General features: G+C 52.9%; 1 protein-coding gene across 2 annotated transcripts in view; it reads left to right on the top strand.

The window, feature by feature from the left end:
- Positions 1 to 21916, top strand: part of tafa5a (TAFA chemokine like family member 5a) — a 72417-nt gene that overhangs the window by 36978 nt on the left and 13523 nt on the right. For both annotated transcript variants that reach the window (XM_029825552.1, XM_029825553.1), the window contains exon 2: positions 8004 to 8153. In XM_029825552.1, coding sequence (XP_029681412.1) covers positions 8004 to 8153 — 150 coding nt within the window. The remainder of the gene's footprint in view (positions 1 to 8003; positions 8154 to 21916) is intronic.

The raw sequence follows: 21916 nt of genomic DNA, 5'->3' as shown, positions 1-21916 counted from the left end.
GCCCGCTCCGCTCCGAGGACAAATTTCCCATCATCCGTGGGAAGTTGGGGACTTCCGTAAATGACCAGCACCGTCCCTGATGCCAGGACGCCGTCTGGAAGAGACTCCAACCAGGAAGAGTCCAGGAAAGGTCGACCGAGTCCGGCATCACAAATGGGACCCTGTCAGATCCCCCAAATTCCCAGTTTTCACAGTTTTCCTGCTTCTAACTCATCAGCTTTGAGGGCAAAAAGAGGCACCAAGAATATCCTCGAGGACGCATCTTCAGCGCCCGGAGCCGAAAGCTCGATGTGACGCGAGTCAAGAATTCCTTCTGTAACTGCGTTTTCCTGCTTTTCCATCAAAAAAGGGAAAAACTACGGAAGTGTTTTTATTTTGTTCCGGTTGGTTTTGTGACACGAGCAAATCTGAGGTTCTTCACGTTTAACCGTCTTTTCCGAAGGGGATTTTTTTAAAGGCCAAAAAGGCCGGAATGGGAATTCTAAGCTAAAAACGTGCTCATCCCAGGGAGCTCATGAACCTCCCGGACGTCCGACATCCTCGTTGAGCAGCTGGAAGCATCCGGAACGTTTCATTTCCAATCCCACGATTCTTTGTCTCTTGGGAAAACGCCAGTACAGAAGGTCGGAAGTTCCCAACATAATGACGCGGGAGGAAAAAGCCCTCGGAGACTCTCATTCCTTTAAAAGGCCGTTTGTGCGACGCCGCCGCCGCCGCCTGATCGACATAATGTGAAGACGTTATTACGGCGCCGCCGAGCCGATCGATGCGCGATTCCACCGGCCGGGCGAGACGGGAAGCCGTAAAACTTGACGCTTGCTTGGGAATTGCGCCTCTCCTGGGTCACCGAGGAGACGGGGAGTCGCTGACATCCGACACCGTCCCGGCAGTCGGCGAAAAACAAAGAGGCGTATACGAGCGGCGGCGAGGCGCTAACGTCTCCGCGGCCGCGGACAGCTCGTTCGTCCTGTTCGGGAGTAGCTTCGAATTAGCATTTAGCGGAAAATGTCCTAAATGAGGTCTTTGTTGGGATGAGCCGCGCTGGGACATGTAAATCTCCTCCCTTCCTGGAAGTATAATACAGTATTTCATAGCCGCGGGCTCACATTAGCATGTGAATGAGCCCCGCCTCTAACGACGTTCCGACCAGTCAGCTGTCAGCGGCGTTACCGTGGTGACGAGCTCGTCCTGATGACAGACGTCTTCATTCCGCTCGTTCGGAGCACCGAATCGGACCGAGCGGGTCGCTCCTCCACCCCGTCTCTGGTTCCGGCTCCGTTTTTAGCGCTCCCTGTCGTCGCCTCGTCAGCCACGTTCCCGAGCCGGAGCCCAAATTGCAAACTTTGAAGTTGGAGCGGAGTGACAGCCGCGCGCCGTCTCGCTGTCAGACGGGCGGGAAGCGGCGACCCGCCGTCACGCGCCGCTAATCCGCCGCGCGTCGGATCGGGCGACCGTCTCCAGAAATAAGAGTCCGGAATAATTGACTCCTTTAGCAAAGCTGTCAACCTTCATGTCTCCGGACGTCTCCGCTGTCTCATCCCTGGGCTGTGTCCAAGCTAATGAAGCTAGCAGGAGCTACGATAGCCGCACGGTTGCTAATATACACTCCCGCCAAAACGGGAATGATGGGAAAAATGAACTGACAGTAACTTTGAACCTGTCAGTGTGTGTATACAGGCAGGTGTTGTGCATGTTTTCCTGCGTGTGTGTGCGTCTGTGTGTGTGTGGGTGTGCTAAAGATGCTAATTTCAGACGGGAGCTGGTTCTGATGATCTCTAGTGGGTTCTTGTTCACCTGGACCGCCGCCAACAGTCAGACTGGAGGTTCTGACGGGCCTCGTCTCCGTTTCCATCCCCTCTGTTCCAACTTGTGCTCGCCGCCTGTTTTTCCCCCCTCTGGGATGCAGGAATATTAAGTGCCAGACTAGCGCGGCTGCCAGGGTCCTGTAGCTAACGGCGCTCCCTGTCCATCAGGGAAACCGCTCCTGACGCGGCTCTGGCGGCACTAGCCGCAGCGCTAGCCGCAGCGCTAGCTGCAGCGCTAGCCTTAGCGGGACCGCCGTCCTCGTGTTCTTTTGGAGGTCGTCCGGCCCCGTCGGGGTTTTCCTCAACCGGAACCGCGTGAATATCGATTCTCGGACTTCGGAATAGCAGGACGGATCAGCTAACGGAGGCTAGCGCCGCCGTGTCGGCGGCTCCACCTTTCCGCCCAATTCGCCGCGACGTCGGAACGCAAAACTTTTCCTCCGAGCGGATTTTCGTCTCTTCTTGGGTCCGTTTTATTTGCCGGACGTCTTGGTCTTCCCAGGAAGAGCCCCCGCCTCGCTGGAATTCCGGTTCTTTCCGATTAAGCGGTCCGATCAGAGGCGCTGGCCGACCCAGAGGATTGGACTTTAGCTCCGCTTCTGCGCTGTTTCCCTCTGGGGGAGGAAAATGTGCTTAATTGCAGCTGGGAGGCGGCGACGTGCGCTTTTCCGTGCGCGTGTGCCGCCGAGGGTTAGCAGAGGTCGTCTGTTTTCCGGTTCCGCTCGCCGCTTTAATTCATGATCATTCGTTGTTTGGCGCCGACGCCCCGTTATTAAGCGGAGTTCATTATTCTAAGAATATCGCCGGGGAAAAGAGGGAGTCTCCGGGGGAAAAAACATTCTTTATGTGCATCGCACAAGGTCAGAGTGGGGAAAACAGCGAGCTAGCTTAGCAGAAAACAACATCTCGCCAAGTACAGCGCTAATGTGTCTTTGAAACAGATCTGGGTCCGCGGCTTCGCCTTCGCTGTGCGTTTGTACCGACAACGTCGCACACAGCGGGGGGGGGCTAATAGCTCAAGCTAACGACCACAGATTGCTAATGTTGCATCAAAAGGAACTAATGAAAACAGTGGAAATCACACTTTAGCACGTTTTTCATCAGACTGCTCTAGCTGGGGCAGACAGGCCAATTTATGCTAATTATCGCATATTTTAATCGGAATTCTAACGTGTTTTCTTGGTCTCTGAATCAGGTTAGCGTTAGGTCATTCTCCCCAGTGATTTAAAGGAAATTCCTGATGCTTATAGGCTACCTACGGCTAAGCTAACACTCCTAATGGATATTAGCTTGCCCAAGTTTGGACAACTTCGGTTTTGTGTTGATTTCCACAGCGTTTCAGTAATAATTCGACGCTAAAGAGAGCGAGTGATTGCGGTAGCGGTGAGCGAGGAGTCAGAGACGACGCTAATCTGAGCGCTAGCACAAAAAGTGGAGACTAAAAGTACAGAAGGTCTTTAGAAGGAAGGGAATTATTTTCGAGAGATGTGTGGGAAGCAGCGAGTTTTGTTCTAGCCGCGGTTCCATGGCAACATTAGCTTGACTGATAAACTCTGCGTGTGTGTGTGTGTGTGTCTGTGTGTGCGTGCGTGTGTGTGTGTGTGTGTGTGCCGCTCAGACGTTTTATTAAGAATAAAAATGTCAGGAAAGAAAATCAAATTGCTTTTCAGAGTGACTTCGCTAAAGCGAGCGAAGCGCTGTGACGAGCTCGCTTCGCCCAAAATAGATCGACCCCCCCCCCCCCCCCCCCCCACACACACACACACACACACACACACACACACACACACACACACACACCACCACCACCAAGAGCCGGCGCTCCCAGTGAGAATTATCTCCAGAACTTTTCCCGTCTCGCCGAGGAGAACGCTAATCATTTCACGGCTAGCTTACGAAGACTTTCCCTTTTCTTTATCAGCGCCGGGACAGAAAACGACTGTCTGGACTTGAAGCCCAACAAATTCTTTGTTCGGTATCAGTAACGGCGCGCGAGAACATGGAATCTTATCTGTGGCTCGTTGTTTCAGCGGCCTTTTTACGAGCGTTTGCGTTAGCATTCGAGTGTCATCATCGGAGCAGCTGTTGAAGGTGTTATCAGGAGATAAACTTAATTAGCAGACTTAGACTCGAGCAGGTTAGCACGCGCTGGCTAACCGATGCTACATTGTCACAGCGTGATCACTTTTAAGCTATTTGGCTCCATGGCTTCATACAGAACAAAGAGAAAATATCTTGAATCCTCATTCAGGTGGTTCTTGTGTTTAATCCAGCTGTGCTAAATTAACCAAAACTGCGCATGCTAACACAGCACGTAGCGCTGTAGCTGCTGTCTGCGGCGTGGATAGTTATGTAGCGCTAACAACGCTATTGAAAGTTCTGTTAGAGGTTTTTAGCTCCACAACATTAGAAGCCTTTTTCAGATAAAGAAATAAGAACAAAGAAGAAGAAAATGGTCGTGAAACAAATATACTGGTAAATATAGTTTCACCCGTGATAAGCTAACGCTCATCTCTGATTGCATTAGCTTCAGCAGCCACGACGCATCTTTCACAGCAGATCGGAACCAACTGTGTCATCAGATAAGTTCCGCGTCGGGCTGTGTAGCGGACTAAGCTAATACATTTGGATTTGAGCAGCCGTGCTAATCGCTACAGCGGTAGAAACATTTGTAGGACACGTGTAGCGCTCCGGATGAATGATGAAACCCGCCCCGCCGGGTGATGAATCAATTCTACTCATCTTTTCAAGCGGAGGATCTTTTTCACACCTGTAAAAGTCAAGGACGCGCGCCGCCGCCGCCGCTCACCGCTCACCGCGCCCTTGTTGATCACCAGCCTGGATAGCGTGACGTTAGCGGCTGCTTCTGGGCGTCTCTCCTCTGGCGCGAGCGCGGTCATCCCGGAGGTCTCCGCCTCCTCCAGCCGCTGATTAGCATCGTTTAAAGGATTCATTTTAAAAGCGGCCCGACGGGCGAAGAGGGACGACATCAAGGTTCCGCTAATGCGGCGTTTTGATGCTCAGTCCTGGCGTCACTCCCGTCTCTCGTTTTCAGCAGCGGAAATTTCCCGGAGCGCCGGCTAACGACTCCGTACTGCTACCGTGTAGCATTTTTCGCTAAACACCGTCATCACACGCTTCATTTATCGGGAAAAACGCCTGTATTTTCCTGTTAGCTCGGAAACGACGCAGCTAAACACAGATAATAAACTGTACTCGTTGGGTTCAAAGCTCGAATGATAAATAAAGTTTTAATCTGCTGTTTTTCTTCTGAACTTTGAGCCCCGACTGAAAAACTGTGGCATTTCCGTATTATTATTAAAACGTTGCCACGTCGACGGCATTAGCATCGTTAGCGTTTGCAAAGGTGTTTGGGAAATGAAGGTGAACAGGAAACAATCACACATGAAACGAAGCGTCGCGCGCGTGGGCGTTAGCCCGATGGAGGAGGGCAAAATGTGAATCTCCAAGTTTTCTTCTTCTTCTTCATCTGCATGAAGAAATTCAAACCGTATCGGATGTCATTTTAGCGTAGCGAAGGAATTTATGGTGCGTTAGCGGGAAACGTGCAATAAAAGACGCCTCCAGGACAAGAGGGCCGCTTCCCAACGACGGATTTGTCGTTGTCGTTGTCGTGTCGTACGTTACGTTCTGCTACGCTTAAGAGCCGCGGGAACGCTGGAAGCTATTTCTTTAAAAGCAAAACAATGCTCGTTTATGTTTACACGTCTAAAAAAAACACTCCCACATTCCAAAACTCTACATTTCTAACAATTCCGTCCCGCTAAAGACGGCTAACCCGTGCGGGGAGCTTGAATTAATATTGGCAGGACTAGCTGAAGCTACTCCTCGGGGTAATGATGACACAGATTTGTACGAGCTTTTTTTAGCGGCAGCGGTGCTAAAGCTCCTGTGAGGATCTGTTTGGTTGGTCGAGAGACGAATTAGCATCAGGCCTGTTGCTGGTGGCCACATGGCATAAAGACGTAGCTCCCCAAACGTTTGTTAGCTTACTGGGCGAGTCGCTGGTCGGCTAAACCATAATCGCCCATATCAAATCTGTCAGCAAACGACAGGGTGTGGAACAGGAAGCGTCGCTAGCTGTTGCTAGCATTGGAATTCTTTCTCTTCCTTTGAAAAGGGCATGACGGCGTGCTAATGTTAGCATTAATGGGGAGCAGCTTCAGGTGCTGTGCGTAGGGAAGTTAAAGCCTTTATTTACCAAGGCTAACTCAGGTACGTCGATTGGTTAGCGAGCCTGGCTAGCTACCGGAGGTTGTTATGCTGCTGCGTAGTTTGGGGCCATTGAAGAAAACAGCGCGACTAATGTTCTTAAGCGTCGATTACGAGTGGTTGTCCGCATGATGACAGATAATCCAGTGAAGAGGATGTTGGATTACATGCTACTTTAGCTACACTCCCAGTGCCTCTTCGCGCCGCCTTTAGCTTACCCCTCATTTTCACTTATTATCCAAACGTAACCTCTGCCAAAGAAAAAGACAAGACAAGTCTCCCCCCGTTTGCTTTGAGGCTACGGCGCTAGCAGTTAGCCGTTTGGATTTGGTCCCTTCAGAAAATTGACTCTAAGATTAGCACCGGATGTGTCGCGGCGCTGCCGAAGAAGGTCGCTCCTCCCACCTGGAGCGCTGCAGATTTTCACGGTGCCAAAGCAGATAAAAAGTGGGAAAACACGAGTACGAAGGGACCAAATTAGAGCTAAATGACACGCTAATCGCCCTGTACTAGCTTGACCGCAGAGGAAGAGGAGGAAGACACCTTTCCCAGGTGGTCCAGTTAGCATTGAAGGTGTCCTGTGGTCCTTTGAAGCTAAGCTAGGTCCATTTCTGCAGCATGTTTGCAGTAGCTCCTCCGACCGGGATGGATCCGGGAGGCAGAGCTCTTCCCAGGCTGCCTTCCGTCTGGTGAATCCTGATGGATCCCATTACCCCGACTGTGACCCCTCGCGGGGCAGTTCATTAGACGGGTCGCCCGCGTGTCCGGTCCAGATTTAATCACAGCTTTCCTCCTCCTGCCAATCACAATTAGCCCTGATGAGCCTCTGCAGGGGGGCACCTGAGGGTCCCGGCGCACAGACAAAGGTTAATTTGTGAGCAGCCAGGCCCCGGCTGGGGGGTCAAAGGTCGCCTGATTGAATACACGCAGGGTCCATGATTGGGGGAGTTGGTGGCAATTAGCTCATCAGTATTCATGTGTTCTGTTCATGGATAATGGGAGCAGAGGAGGGGAGGGGCCTACCTTCAGAGAGGGGGCTGGTGGGAGGGGCTTACCTTTAGAGAGGGGGCTGGTGGGAGGAGCCTGGTGGGAGGGGCTTACCTTCAGAGAGGGGCCTGGTGGGAGGAGCCTGGTGGGAGGGGCTTACCTTCAGAGAGGGGGGCTGGTGGGAGGGGCTTACCTTCAGAGAGGGGCCTGGTGGGAGGGGCTTACCTTCAGAGAGGGGGGCTGAAGGGAGGGGCTTACCTTCAGAGAGGGGGCTGGTGGGAGGAGCCTGGTGGGAGGGGCTTACCTTCAGAGAGGGGGCTGGTGGGAGGGGCCTGATGGGAGGGGCTTACCTTCAGAGAGGGGCCATGATGGGAGGGGCTTACCTTCAGAGAGGGTGGCTGGTGGGAGGAGCTTACCTTCGGGGGGGCTGGTGGGAGGGGCTTACCTTCAGAGAGGGGTCTGACACTTTCTTTATGCTTCTTTGGGTATTTTGGGTCATGGGGGGGACCAACCTCTCCCCAGATGCCTCCTCCAGCTGGATCGGGGTCTCAGTCCTGGGTCTGTCCCAGGGAGGGGCTCTAAACAAAGCGAGCTGCCGGCTCGCTTTGCTAGAACGGTCCCATTTCTCCCTTTTCCGACTGGGATCCTCGGCCTCAGAGGAGTTGATCTTCCGCCTCACGCTCGTCTCAAGGTCGTCGGAAGGGCACTGCGCTGACCCGTACGCTCAAGTTCCTGTGAGGTCAAACAAGGTCCAGTTGTGCTCCCACAACCGGTGCCGCCGTGCTGAGCCGCCCCCCAACGGCCCGACATTCCTCACACACCTGGTGCCCGTTTCCCAGGAACCGGAACGCTCGTTGCTCCAAACGTCTCGTCCTCGCTTTTATTAAACGTCTCGTCCTGTGATCCGCCCCCTTTGATGGAGGTTCTGGTGGTTTCATCCGTCTGACCCGGCGCTCTGTGCTGCCATGTCGTTCCCAGGCCAGCTGGCAGCGGGGACGTGCGAGATCGTGACGCTGGACAGGGACAGCAGCCAACCGCGGCGGACCATCGCCAGGCAGACGGCGCGCTGCGCCTGCAAGAAGGGCCAGATCGCCGGGACCACGAGAACCAGGCCCGCCTGCGTGGACGGTAAGAGAGGGTGTGTGTGTGTGTGTGTGTGTGTGTGTGTGGGTGTGTGTGTGTGTGTGAGCAGCCACTCCAGGGACTGGAGAGTATCGGAGGCCGGGATCAGTCCAGCCGTCAGGGCTTTTTAAGTCGAGGCTTAAGGGGCCTAAAACCTATGAAGAGGTTAGAAAAGGCTGCGACCAATCAATTTAGAATGTGTGTGTGTGCGTGCGTGTGTGTGTGTGTGTCTGACCCCTCCACAGACATGAGCCTATACTCCATGGAGCGTGCACGTGAGCCCATTTAGTCTGTTTGTGTAATTATTATCAGTCAAAATTAACAGAAAAGTGGCTTTAGTGAGATTAAGGGAAAAATATTAATGTTGGGAACGTTGGATAAATGTTGGGAATGTTGGATAAATGTTGGGAACGTTGCATAAATGTTGGATAAATGTTGGGAACGTTGGATAAATGTTGGGAACATTGCATAAATGTTGAGAACGTTGGATAAATAATGGGAACGTTGCATAAATGTTGGGAACGTTGGATAAATGTTGGGAACGTTGGATACATTTTGGGAACGTTGCATAAATGTTGAGAACGTTGGATAAATAATGGGAACGTTGCATAAATGTTGGGAACGTTGGATAAATGTTGGGAACGTTGCATAAATGTTGGGAACGTTGGATAAATGTTGGGAATGTTGGATAAATGTTGGGAACGTGAGATAAATGTTGGGAACGTTGGATAAATGTTGGGAACGTTGCATAAATTTTGGGAACGTTGGATAAATGTTGGGAATGTTGGATAAATGTTGTTTGTTCAGGGTGATTCATCTAAATGCAACTGTGTGTGTTTGAACACCAAATCCTTGTTTTACTAGTAAAGTGAGGACAGCTTGGCTGTTCTCCACAACTTCACAGGACTGGATCAGGGTTGGGGTCAGAGGTCAGAGGTCAGGGGCCACTCCGGATGTTAGGGTAGTGATCTGGGTAGTGTGTTATGTTTCTGACCCCACAAAGATAGAAATCCCAGGATGTGTCTCCAAAAATAACTTCCCCCATATTCAGATTAAATCAGGAGGTCGGCCCGTCTCACTGGTGAGGGGGGGGTGGGGGGGGGCGGTCCTCATAAAGATGGTTGTCTGTCACACGTTTGAACGAGTGTTCGCTGCAGCAGCTTCTCCTCAGCTCCAGGATGCTGCTGCACCCACGTCAGAGTCCGTTTTAATCTCCCGAGTCCTTCAGGTCTGGACGACCATCACGCGTGTCCTTCACGCCTTCCACCCCCGTCCACCCCCCCACACACACACACACACACACAACCCCCCCCCCCGTCATTGATCCCATCTGGCTCCAGGACGGGAGGCGTTAATGAAAACAGACGCGGTGGTCTTGTTGATCCAGAGCAGTCGACTCCTCTGTTGCCCCCCCCCCCCCCCCCAGGTCGATCCGGGCGCCGTTATTGGCGGACGGAGGTGGGAATGGGAGGAGGTCTGATGAGGATAACGCAAGCGGAATGATGGAGTATCAAATGCTTCTCCCACCTTTTCTTTCCTGTTTGTTGTCCTCTGTCTCTCATCCCCCCACCGCCTCTCAGCAGCCCCCCCCCCCCCCCCGGCCGTCGGAGGCCTCCCTCGCCACGGCGACGCTGACACCCCTCCATCTGCGATTTCATGCTCTCGGGCCTCTTTTTACCTCCGATAACTGTATCGATCCTTGTTAGGACAGTGATGGAGCGAGAGCCAGACACACTGTTAGCGAGAGAGAAAGTTGCCAGCTAGCGTTAGCCGCCGCAGAGGCTAAGCAAAGAGCTGTGGGGGGGGTCAGTGTGGTTCTGGCCTGAGCTGGTGCTGGATTCAAATGGTGGTGTAGCAGGTGCTGCTGCCCACAGTGATGAAAGCGTCAAATATGAGGGTTCAGGCAGGAAGTGACATCAACACGGCGTGTGACCAAAACCATCTTTCCGTTAATTGGTTGTTTTTATTCCTGGGACTTCTGTGACCAGCCTGAGGTGGCGGAAACCAGACGGGAACATCTTGTCTCAGTGTTGCAGGAATGTAGTTCATCCCGAGTCGCGTATCGCCAGCTGGCTGTTCTTGGCGTCGACGCTCCCCCGCGGACCGTCGGGCTCGCCGCTTCGAACGCGCTCGCTCTGTCGTGCCCCGGAAAACTGAAGCAGCTCACACAAAGACGCTAAATTGGGCAGTAATTCCGTCTACAGTCGGCTCAGATTTTCAGCTGTTTAGCCTGTTAGCTTAAAAACCATGTTGGAAAGGGCTGAATCACGGTTGTTCAGCAGCAGGTAGCGACGCCGCGGCGCTGGCTGTATTGACATGAGGCTTCCTCCCAGGTCGTAGCGCCATAGCAACAGGGGTGAAGGCCTCCCGCTCACGTAGCTCTGCTGCGGAGCTGCTGGCAGCAGGGAGAGAAAAAGCCGCCGTTTCCATCTTCTTTATGCTAACAGCGGTTTTCTTTGAATCGGAGGATGTTAGCTGCCGCTAAAGACAAGCAGCCGCCTTGGAATGATTCAGATTACTGAGGATTTCTTCCTTTTTGTCTTGTCTGATGTGATCCAGACGTTGGTTTTCCACTTAACTTTAAATAGTGAACCTTAATTTTCCAGTTCCTGCTGGTCGTCTGTCTAAGGCCTGATTCCTGCTAGCATTAGCTTGCCTTCCAAGCTCAGTCAGCACTTTTAAAATGTCCCGACGTTGTGCAACAACCAGCACAAAACGTTCCTGAGGTTTGTGAGTTTGATGGCGCCTTAATATAGAAGTGAAAGTCGAAGAGATGAGGATGAAAAGGATGAGCAGGCAGGAAGTGAGATGCATTAGGCAGGAAGTGAGATGCATTAGAACAAAAAACTTTGTCACTAAAATCTTCCTCTCGCTGTCAAACCGCTGCCAGACAAAATGCCAAAGACCCAAATGAGTTTGTTTTTTTGGTTTCCTCTTCCTTTCTCTGGCTTTTTATACGGGGAAAAAAATCCGAAATATGAATGTGGCGCCCCGCCACCGGAGCGGCTGCTATCAAAACAGCTTCTTTGTGGGTTTACAGGCAGAGACACTGAGCCGGTTTGTGTTTTTGCAGGATGACAAGCAGAAATATAATACAAAGAACGCTTGTGTTTCGCCCCGAGGGTGAAAAAGCTGAAGAGCGCTGCGCATTAGCATAAAACGAATGCAAAATGCCATTCTCCGGCGTTCCGGCTAAAGCAGAGCTCAGTAAGTTTTCCATTCATTAACCTCACATTATGTTGCCGTGCAGACTTCCTCCCGACTGGATTCCTTAATACAATAGATCCATTTGCACGCTTCTTTAAAAAATAATTGCTTGTTTCTGAATTAAATTTTTCATTAAGGAGCAACTCGCAGCCACCAAAGACACTGAGCGACGCTCCGGAATTCCCTTTCGGAGCGCGGCAGCCCGGATCAAGGTTCGCTCTTGATGCACGGACGATTTTCCACGTCTGATCTGCGATAAAGAAGTCGAGCAGCTCCCGTTCTTGTCCTTAATATCTTTATTACTTTTCTCGGAGAAACAAAAAAATAGAGAAAGATCGCTCCGGGTTAGCTTGTTCCCGACCCAATGACGGATGTGGGAGCAGGAATTAGACGGCCAACGTGCTGCTGTAATTCCATATGCATACGAGGATGGTGAATATTTAATGGTCCAGATGATGAAGCTCTAACAGACGCCTTAATGCATCCAGGCGGACGCTCATGCTAGCTGGTAATGAAGCCGCATTATCGCTCCCTCCCACAATCCATTGCAGCGCGCGTTCATAAATCCGGGCCGGACGCTGATGGAGTGGACCCAGGTGTTCCAAGGTTCTGAGCGGATGATAGCGTCAGAGGTTATTGATGCGCCGCTGTTGTGCGTCTCGCTCTGTGTTTTATTATAATTAATCCGTCTCCGACCAGGAAGTTCTCCTGGAGAAGCTCCCGATAAGCACATGCAAATGGGAGGAGAGCGGCCGCGTTCAAGAGACTGATAGCTGCGCTTCCTCCCGCCTCTCCCGCGGCGTTCCTGTCCTGCTGCGGGACGGGAGCGTTGCCCCAGCAACCGAGTCACCGGCCACTCGCTTCCGGACGCTAATGTGTGTATGAATTCACAGCGGAAGCTTTTAGCCGCGGATCGGCGCCGCGCTGAGTGTTGATGAGGAGGGACGGCGGGCGGCGAGGTTGGCGCCGTTTGGCTTTTCCAACGAGCCGTCGGGCTCCGGCGGCGAAGGATTACGGGGCTCTTCTCAACGAGCCCATCACATCCACGCCGTCTCGCTCCGACCTCATCCGTCTTGGCTCCGCCCCGCCCCCCCTTCACCTCCTCGCCGGGATAATCGGAAGAGAGAAGTTCCTCCGCGTGAGGGGGATTTGTCTCTTCTCCGGAGCGCTGCAGCACCGACCAAATAATTAAGAGCTACTAATTCTTCTGTGTTCCTGGGGGGGGGGGGGGGGTGAAGCAGCCAGAGCAGAATAAACCACAGCCAGGACCAGGAGGGTCACTCCTGCAGGGAGGGGGCAGCATTGATCAGCGTTTCCTCCAGAGAGCGGTTCCTGTAGGTGCCAGCGCTGCCATTTCCTGTCAGGAACAGGAAGTAGACATACTGGGGAGATGGGGGGGGGGGGGGGGGGGGGGGGGGGGGGGGTGTTGCTGTCCAGATAGGAAGTGACCTTTGCAGAGGTCAAGTGAACGAGTCAGTGAACCTGATGAAAACGTTCCCCCGACAGTGTCTGCAGGTCTGGGATGGTGCAACAAAGGTCTTGGAGGGGCGGGCGCAGCATCACGGACCTGCTGCTACTTTCCCAGGATGCTTTGCTGGCTCAGAGCGCCACAGACGTGGGGGAGGAGTCAACGGGAGGGGAGAATGACGCCGCGCTACTGTCGCCATTAAAGCCGCGTCGGGTCAGCTTGCGTTGCATCAACAATTGTTTTGCGATGCTCCTTGAAAAGCGCGGGGGGGGGGGGGCGTGACCCCGTGGCCCCCCCCCCATTATTGGAGAACATTTGCGTGCTGGTGCAGAAAGACGTGGTTGGGTGGATGTAAATATGGCGGCCTGTGATTATTCTTTATCTCCTCATTAAACGGTGGAACAGCTGCACGCAGCCACTAAAGAAGGGGGGGGGGGGGGCACTCTGTTGTGACTGAAATGATAAAATGTATAATTAGGTAGTCAATGCTGCGTTCCTGCCCCCCCCCCCCCACACTCACCTCGCGCTGATATGCCCGATTCCGACCCCCCCAGTCCATTTCCCAAAGACATGTTGCTCATTTTTTCGGGAGGGGTCGCTCTCCTGACGCTGCACATTGGCTTTTCCGGGGGGGTGATTTACCTTTATTGGCTGGCTTAGCAATTTCATCAGAACACGGGTTCATTTAATAACGTACGGCGCCGTTTGATCGCCCCCGCTGGTGGGGGCGAGCAGGTGGGCCGATGTGTTGCTTTAATGTCGACTGTTGTGTTGCTTTTATGTGGATTGTTGTGTTGCTTTAATGTCGACTGTTGTGTTGCTTTAATGTCGACTCTGGACGCCGGCATCATCGCCGGCCGTATTTAGGGTCTTTAGATTTAGGGTAAAAATAAAGGCAAATGAATACAAACGGCGTCTCCTTCACCTCGAGGAGGGGGTGGATCACACACGGGCTCATGTGTTCTCGCTCTATCGCTCTCTCTCTCTTTTCTCCGCCTCTCTCGCTTCCTCTGATTAAGGCAGCACTGATGTGTCCTTGCGTGTTCCAGCCGTGAGCTGAGGGCGGCGCTCAACAGGACGTCGCCGACGGCGTTTCCTGCCGCGCGTCGCCTTTGTGTTTCGGAGGTTTTCAGTTGACGTCATGAACCTGAACATGCTGTCCTTCAACATGTGTCGACCCTGGTGTGTGTCCACATGGCCACACACACACGTGTTGTATAGTGTGGGAGAAAGGGGAGGAGCTATCTGGTTATGTGATGTGTGTGTCTAACGCCGCTAACATCAGACGTTTGTTGTTGTTTACTTCAAGGGGATAAATTTGAGCAGGAAGTCATGCTGGGTTTCGTTTGAAGAGCCCAGTTTAGGTGCTCGAGGATGGCCAACATCTGTGCTGAGTCGCTTATGGAGCAGAGGTCAGAGGTCAACTCTTCGTGTCGCAGGAATGGTCTGAATTGGTTATGACTCCATCGCTAGCGCTAATGCTAATATAAACGCAGCCGAGATTAGATTCTGTTGGAGTAAACCAGAAGCCCGACAGAAGTGACCCGTTCAGAACCTTCGTCCCATCAGATCAAACTGGTTTAATCCCAACTGTGAGAAATAGGTAAACTGGGGCCAGATAGGAGGGAGCAGAGGTTACAGACGTCGCCCCACCTGCAAGCCCCGCCCCTCGCGCAAGCCCCGCCCCTCGCGCAAGCCCCGCCCACGTGGAGCGCCACTTTGTTGCACTTATCGCAGCACTTCTCCAGAGCAGGCCGCCGGCCCGTCCAGATCACCGCTGTGAAGCTAATTGTAGCATTAAATCGTGCACGGCGGCGGCCGCAGCAGCGCACGGACCCCCGATGAGCAGGATGACATCATTCCAGAAGAAATGGCTTTTAATTACAGCGGTAAACATCAATACTTCCGGGTCTATCCTGAAGTGTTTCCACCGACGTTATGAACTCGTCTGGAGAACGTTCCCGAGTTTTATTTCTTTATTGTTTAAATTAAATCTGAGGAACAAACATTGCAAACGGACCTTTCTGTTAAATCTTTAATATGAAATGAAACTCGACCTGGCGACGCGGCGCCAGCCCCAAACTGACCTCGGCTACCACTTCGTGACTCTTGGTCAACGTGACCTTTGACCTCGCCGTGGTTGGGCTCGTCACCTCTGTCATGACTGAAGCGCTTGTTCTGGTGACCAGAACTTCGTTACTAACACATGATCACTTAGGGGAAAGAAGCCAAAGCTCCTCACTGGGGAAAAAAATATTGATTAGCTCACATTGTTGCACATTTGGGGGATAGTTGGAACTATTGATCACAACCAGGGTAAAATGATGGGATCAGTCCATGAATGAGAGAAGACAGATGTCGGCTCGGATGTTTTCATCCTGGTTGGGTTTCTGGTGCTGACCCCACTGGGAAACTGGGACTGATCTGGACCACAGGCTGGTCCAACTGTGTGTGTGTGTGTGTGTGTGTGTGTGTGTGTGTGTGTGTGTGTGTGTGTGTGTGTGTGGAAAGGGTAACGGAGATGTGCAGCGACTCTCAGCCCAAAAGTCTTTTGTGGATCTGTGTTCTTTCCTTCTTGCATTTTTCCCACCAGTGTCGTCGTTGTTGTTGTTGTTGTTGTTGTTGTTTCCTCTGGAATGGTCCCTGGTCCTCATGTCGCGCAGCGTTATTACCAAGTCACCATAATTCTTCCACGGCTCGAAAATAAACCAGTCGACCTACTTTTCCGCTGCCGCCGAACGCGTTCGTCTGTCTTTTCCAAGCAAATGAAACACAACGGTTGTTTATTGTGTCGTTTATTTTTATTTAGGGACGATCATAAATGAGCTCACGGATGGGAGTGGTGACCCGAGTGAGCTTAGCATCGAACCCACAGCCGCTACAGTCTCTGATGTCCAGGATCACACCTGCGGGATCTTCACCTCGGGTTCATTCAGATTCAGATTCAGATGTCGTTAGCGTTAGCAACATTTCCGCTAACGGTGTGGGAAGGTGTTAAAGCTGGAACAGGAAAAGGACTTCCATGCTGCAATGGGATAAAACCTGAACTCGAGGGGACGGAGCCCCCCCCCCCCCCCCCCTCACAACACACACACCCACCCCCCCACCCCCCCCCATACATTTTCCCATGGTGCCTTGTTGTTAGGCTGCCTTTAAATTTGTCCGGGGACAAAGCGGCACGAGGAATAATCCACCTGCCAGGCCCGTTCAGCTTCAGCAGCACTCTGGCAGGAACATTCTGCGCTAACCCCCCCAAACACACACTCACACACACACACTTGAACACAAAACACCATCAGTGCGGAACAGTAGAACCCGTTGGCTGCCGTGCACAGAGGAGCAGCGCACGTGGGCGCCGCTACAGAACGACAGGAGGAAGACGCGGACGCGGAGACACTTTGGAAGCAGCGAACGCAAAAAAGAGCAAAGAAAAACAAGAGCCAGGCCTCCTTTTCGCACGTGCACGTGCGCGGCTCCGCTCCCCCCAGTGGGGTGGGGGGGGGGGGGCGCGTCCCAGGAGAGAGCTGAGATTGATTGGTTCATTTGGTTTGGGAAAGTGGATCCCGCCCTCACTCCCCCTCAGAAAACCCAGTTTCCTTCCAACCAAATGACAAATGAGCTCATCGATTTGTTGTTTACAATCCAGAGTGCACGATGCCCCCCCCCCACACACACACACCCCACCAGCACACATGATAGACCTTATAATGGGCGGGTTGCAAACTGGCAGCGGTGGAGGCGAAACCTGCCGGGAGGATCTGGACTCGTGCGCAGAAAAGTAGGTCCGGAATACCGGAACGGTAGCGTTTTGGACCCTCTGGTATCAGTTTGTTGATCCCAACACGTCCCTATCTGCACGCCTGGGGGGTCATTGTTTCTCTGACCTTTCCTATTGATCCTCGCTGATCCTCGGAAATGTCACGGTTAAATTGGCGGAGCCTCCGGGGTGGGTCAAACCCGACCCCAACGCGAGGGTCCATTCTTCTGTCCTCATAACACTCCTCATCAGGCTTTAGCGGCCATTTTACTGCGACCCCCCCCCCCACACACACACACACACACACACACACTCCTAACAAACTTTTCTCGAGGCCTTTAATTTCCTGCCTCACAGGCTCTGCAGCAGGAACATATTAAGGATAAAGAAATCAATGTGAAATAATGGTTTCCTGTCCGCTCCCAGTTTACAGGAATGTTGGGGGGGGGGGGCGGCACTAATTCTCCAATTAGGCATCAGTGAACCGTCGCAGGAGAAGATTACAAGAGGAAAAGATCCCGTTTGATTCCTGCTCCGCGCGTCAGCGCCGGAGAGCATTTTAGTTGATGAAGGAAGCCGGAGATTTATTGTTGGTTTCAATTGGGTTTAATGGCGCCGGGGTCAAGTGGCGCCACTCTCCGTCCCCTCGGTCCCGTTTGTGTCCGCAGTGATTTACAGGCACATAAACAGGTTAATGGAAACAGGCTTAATGCGGCTGGAGACATGAAGTTTGAGGAGTTTTCCTGGATGCGTAGCTTCACCCCCCCCCCCCCCCCACCCCACCCCACCCCCTTCCTGGCTCAACACATCGGATTGATGTGTGGAAAGGGGCCGGATTCTGATCCGCAACTCAGCACTTTTCTGGCAGAGACCGAGGGTCCGAGGAGGAGATGAGAGCTGTCAGACCACCGCACAGACAGAGGGGAGAAGATTCCGGAGCGGAGGTGGATGCCGAGCCCCCCCCCCCTAAATACATAACTGATGTTCCTGCTGCTGCGAGCGGAGTCCCGGATCCTTTATCGGCCTCTGCGTCGGTTATCAGTCACAGAAGCTTCTTAACTGGGACGGGACTATCGGGGAGGGTGGCGGTGGGAGGCGTTCCCTGTCCCTGCCTTTGAGACGGGAAGAGGGGGGGGCAGCTGCTGTCGGTCACCCTTGAAGGAAGGACGCTCCGACATATACGGAGCGTCACCTGCTGTCAGGAAACTTCCCAGCTTTCACTTCTTTCCGTGGCCTTGAACACAATATGAGGCGTGTTTACCCTCGGCCCGGCGTTCCGAGAGGCGCCGTTTTGTGACGGTAGACGCGGCGCTCCGAAAAAGGCGGCTGGGCTCTCCTCAGGTAAACGCCGGTTCTGGCTTTTATTTGCCCACGTCTGTCAAAAGGAATTAATAAAACAAGCCGCGGCGTTGTCGGCGGCGACAAAGCCCGCGGCGCGATAAAGCCTGAAAGGGTTTTGTTATTACGGAAGGAAGGAACGGAGCGGCGGCGTGTCCGTGCGGAGGCAGCGTGGAAGCAACAACAATTCCAGGAAAATTTAAAAAGCTGCTCTCTGCACATAAATGTTGTTGTGAACGTCTGGAGGAAGCGCTCGCACGTCTGCTCTCGCACGCCGCTGCTGTCGCTGGATAAGGTGAAATGCATTGTGGGAAAGCGAGCTGTCCCGAGCCTGGCTTGATAAAATGGGCGGAACCTCGGAGCGCACGAACTTGCAAATTTCAAAAATTTCCTTCTTTTCTCCAGTCATAAATATGAAAACGGCGGCAGCGGCGACGTCGAACTTCCTGTTTGCCACAAGAAAAAAACACGGGAAGAAGGAAAAACCTTGAATCTCGACGTTGCTGCCGACGGAATCATTCCACCCCCCCACGGTCAGGCGGAATTGTAGTACCAGTTCGAGATCGGATTGAAATGGGCCCGTTTCCGTAAGAATCCACAGTTTGGGCCCGAGCGGCTGCGGCGCCGCTGGTAAATGTGAGGAAGGTGGCGCGGTGGCGTCGGAGAGAGCGATGCGCACGTAACGTAGCGCGCTGCTGCGGCGCGACACGTGCTGCCACACTTCCTGAAAGGATCGTTCCGCTCCCTCCGTGTCAGGAGGAGGCCTCGGCAGGCCTAACCTCCTCCATCTTCTCCTGCTAGCTTAGCATGAGCCCACACCTCCACCCCCCCGGCTACGCGCAGCGTTCCCAGGGAAACTGAGGGCGTCCTGGGTCTTCTGTGGGACCACCTCCTCCGGATGAAGGCTTCGTCCGTGTTCCTCGTCTCCAAGAACGTCTTTATGAGCAGATCTCCGTGCAGCCGCTGTATTTCCCGCCTAAACGAAGACAGACTTGGGCCGCTAAGACCAGATGACCTGGAAATAACAAGCGCTGGATTCCCGATTCCAAGGGAACCCAACCCGCTTCCCTCCTGAGCCGGCCCGCACTTACCAGCCATGATTACGCTCTTATCTGCTTCGGGGACCAGGACGGGCTGAATTATCATTCGTGCTGTTTTGCTTAATTGGAATTTGTTTAGGGGGCTTTGTAGGGAGCGAGCGGGGAATAAACAGATTTATGGGAAGCTCTGCCAAGTAAAAGGTTATGCATAATTTAAGGCGGATTAGTTTGGATGTAGAGGTCAGCGAGGCTAAATCGACAAGAATCATCAAAACCCAGCAAGAGGGGGTGTCTGGAGGCCCCCCACCAGCTGTAGTCAAGGTGGGCGCCGGCGCATCTGGGCGTGCACGTGTGAGCGCTCGCACCAGTGCGCGCTTTACGGCCTCGTGCTGTATGTGAGCGGGCTAATTATGCCAGAGCGTGTGTGTGTGTGTGTGTGTGTGTGTGTGTGTGCAGCCTCCAGGGGAACGTGCTCCATCCTCAGTGTGTCACCGCGTCTTCTGTCATCAGCGTCAGCGTCGTCACCTTCATTACCCGTGGTGGCGGCGGCGGCGGCGCCATCGCGGCAGCGTGAGCAAACAGGAAGTTAAGTCAATGGGTGTTCACATCAGTCAAAGAGCGGCGCTTCGTCGGCGTGTCACGCGAGGCGGCGGCGGAGGAGGAGGAGGAGGAGGAGGAAACTGAGCCAGAACCACGTGTTCCGACATGTTTAATGAGTTAGTTTTTTAACATTCTAAGGGATTAAAGAGCAGTTTGGGGTTAACTTTAACCAGTGTAGCAAAACATTATAAAAGAAACTGTAAAATGGAAGCTTTGAACCCCTCAGCGCCACCATGTGGTGACCATCCGGACTCCTCAGGTCAGCTGGTGACGTGATCGGATCCCTTCTGTAATTACTTCCTTCCTGTTTCGTGTGTGTCTTTCATACCAGACACAGCATGAGGACCTTCATGTTTGAAGCTGTTCCACCAAAAGTTCCTCCCTAATGGAAGTGGCGGATCTTTCCTTCCGTTTAATTAGCAAATCTAATTTGTGTGGAGGAGTTTCTTGAATAGACTCGTTGGTGCTTTCACGCGGCTTCAGCAGTGATGATGGTGTAAAGTCTTCAACACCGTCGTCCTTTTGGGCTCTTTTGTCTCGGAATGTGTGTGTGTGTGTGTGTGTGTGTGTGTGTGTGTTGGCAGATACCTGTTTACGTGTGGGTCTGAGTCCACAAATTAGGGGTTGTTGCTCAGTTTCAGCCAAGAGGAAATGTCAGAGAACATCTGCAAAGCAACGATATCAGTGGCACCTGGTGACACACACACACACACACACACACACACACACACACACACACACACACACACACACACACACACACACACAGCAGTGCCAAGTCTGCACCAGGAGGAATAATGTGCAGAATAAAGGCTGAAGCAGGAAGCTGCAGCCACAGGGGACCAGGAACCTGTTTGATTCGTGGCTTTTAAGTTTATTGTCACAATATCCTTTATGTATTTATCTTTATTTTAGCTTCAAGTACCTTCTAGCTTGCACACATTAGCTTCCAGGAGTAAGGGAGCGTGTGACATGTGCCTGACTGTTCCTGAACGCCTCCCGGCTGATGCTGAGGAGCTCTCGCCGCATGTTTACCTTCAATCATGCGACTGCCGGGGCGGTGCAGGGACCCCCCCCCCGAGGCGTTTAGGCAGACAGATGGAGAAATTGCAACTGTAATGAGAGCGACGGAGGAGCTGACGGATGTCCGCGGTCGCAGACCCACTTTAGCGAGCGCATCCTCTCGCCAACATCAATCCTGGAATATCGAGTGGTCTCCGGGGGGGTGGGAAAATCTGACATGCTGCTTATTTTAATTTTTAAATAAAAACAACACTTTTCTGCTGTGTTGTGGCAGCTGGTGAGTTTGTGTGTTCGAGGAAATCATTCGCAAATTTTACTCATAACAAAACAGAAATTAGAAGCTAAGTTAACAGCTAATGCCTCCTGTCTGCAACGGCACATTTCTGTTTTAACCACCCGGTTTTTTTTTTTTTTTTTAAAAACAACAACTTTAATTTAAAAACATGCACGTGCTCGGAGCTGAAGTCTGTCAGCACGCTATCTCATTATTTCTGCCTCTTGAAGTTTCGAAAGATATTTGGGACACAAATTAGCAGGGAAAGAAGCAGCCAAACGGGGCTTTTCTGGACGTCCCGACGGCGGAGGCGCTCATCAAGGCCGCCAAACGGGTGGAATAATCTCATGAAAGTCGGGCGAGGCGCTCGGCCGGAAACAGGCCCGAGCGTGGAGAACCAGGAATAAGAATAGAGGGCAGACATGAAAGCGCGGCGGCTCGAGACGAGAGCAGACGAGAGCTGCAGCGGCGAGCGGATCAGCGGCCGCTGGCTAATTACAAAGCACCAGGATTTATTCTTTTGCTTCGGCTCCTTCCGTGGCGATTCCAGCGAGCCTCCTAATTCCTGTTGGGTCGGTCAGGTCTGGGCAGCGTGGGCCCACCGCGGCAGGTCCGATAGCGCTTAATTATCCCGACGGCGCAATCCGCTGGAAAAGGAGACGCGGGAGGGGATTTGTGTGATGGAAGCCAACCGCGGGCTCTGATCGGGGCTCGGCCGGAACGTTCCGGAAGCCTTTTGTTTGACTTTGTTGCCCGACGTGTCAGCCAGGAGATCGTGCGTCGAGGGTGGCTCCACTTCATTAAGGTGGCCCCCGGCTCGCGGAGACGGCGCTCCCGTCCCGTCAAACGGAGCACGGAGGCACCTCGGAACGTCTGCGCGTCTGATACGGAATGGGGCCGATAATTGGGAGAGTGTTTCCGTGCGCAGGCACGTGCGATCGCCAGGCGGGAGAGAGGAAACGCCGCGTGACATGACGAGTGAAGAAAAGGCTGTTTGGCAGGTCGTTACGAAGGGAAACAGGAAGTGGCCGAGGAGGGAATGCAAATGTGTGTGTGTGTGTG

This window comes from Takifugu rubripes, chromosome 18 (assembly GCF_901000725.2).
Source record: "Takifugu rubripes chromosome 18, fTakRub1.2, whole genome shotgun sequence".
Lineage (NCBI taxonomy): Eukaryota > Metazoa > Chordata > Actinopteri > Tetraodontiformes > Tetraodontidae > Takifugu > Takifugu rubripes.
Note: the sequence above shows the minus strand (reverse complement) of the source record. Positions and strands in the feature narration are given on the sequence as shown.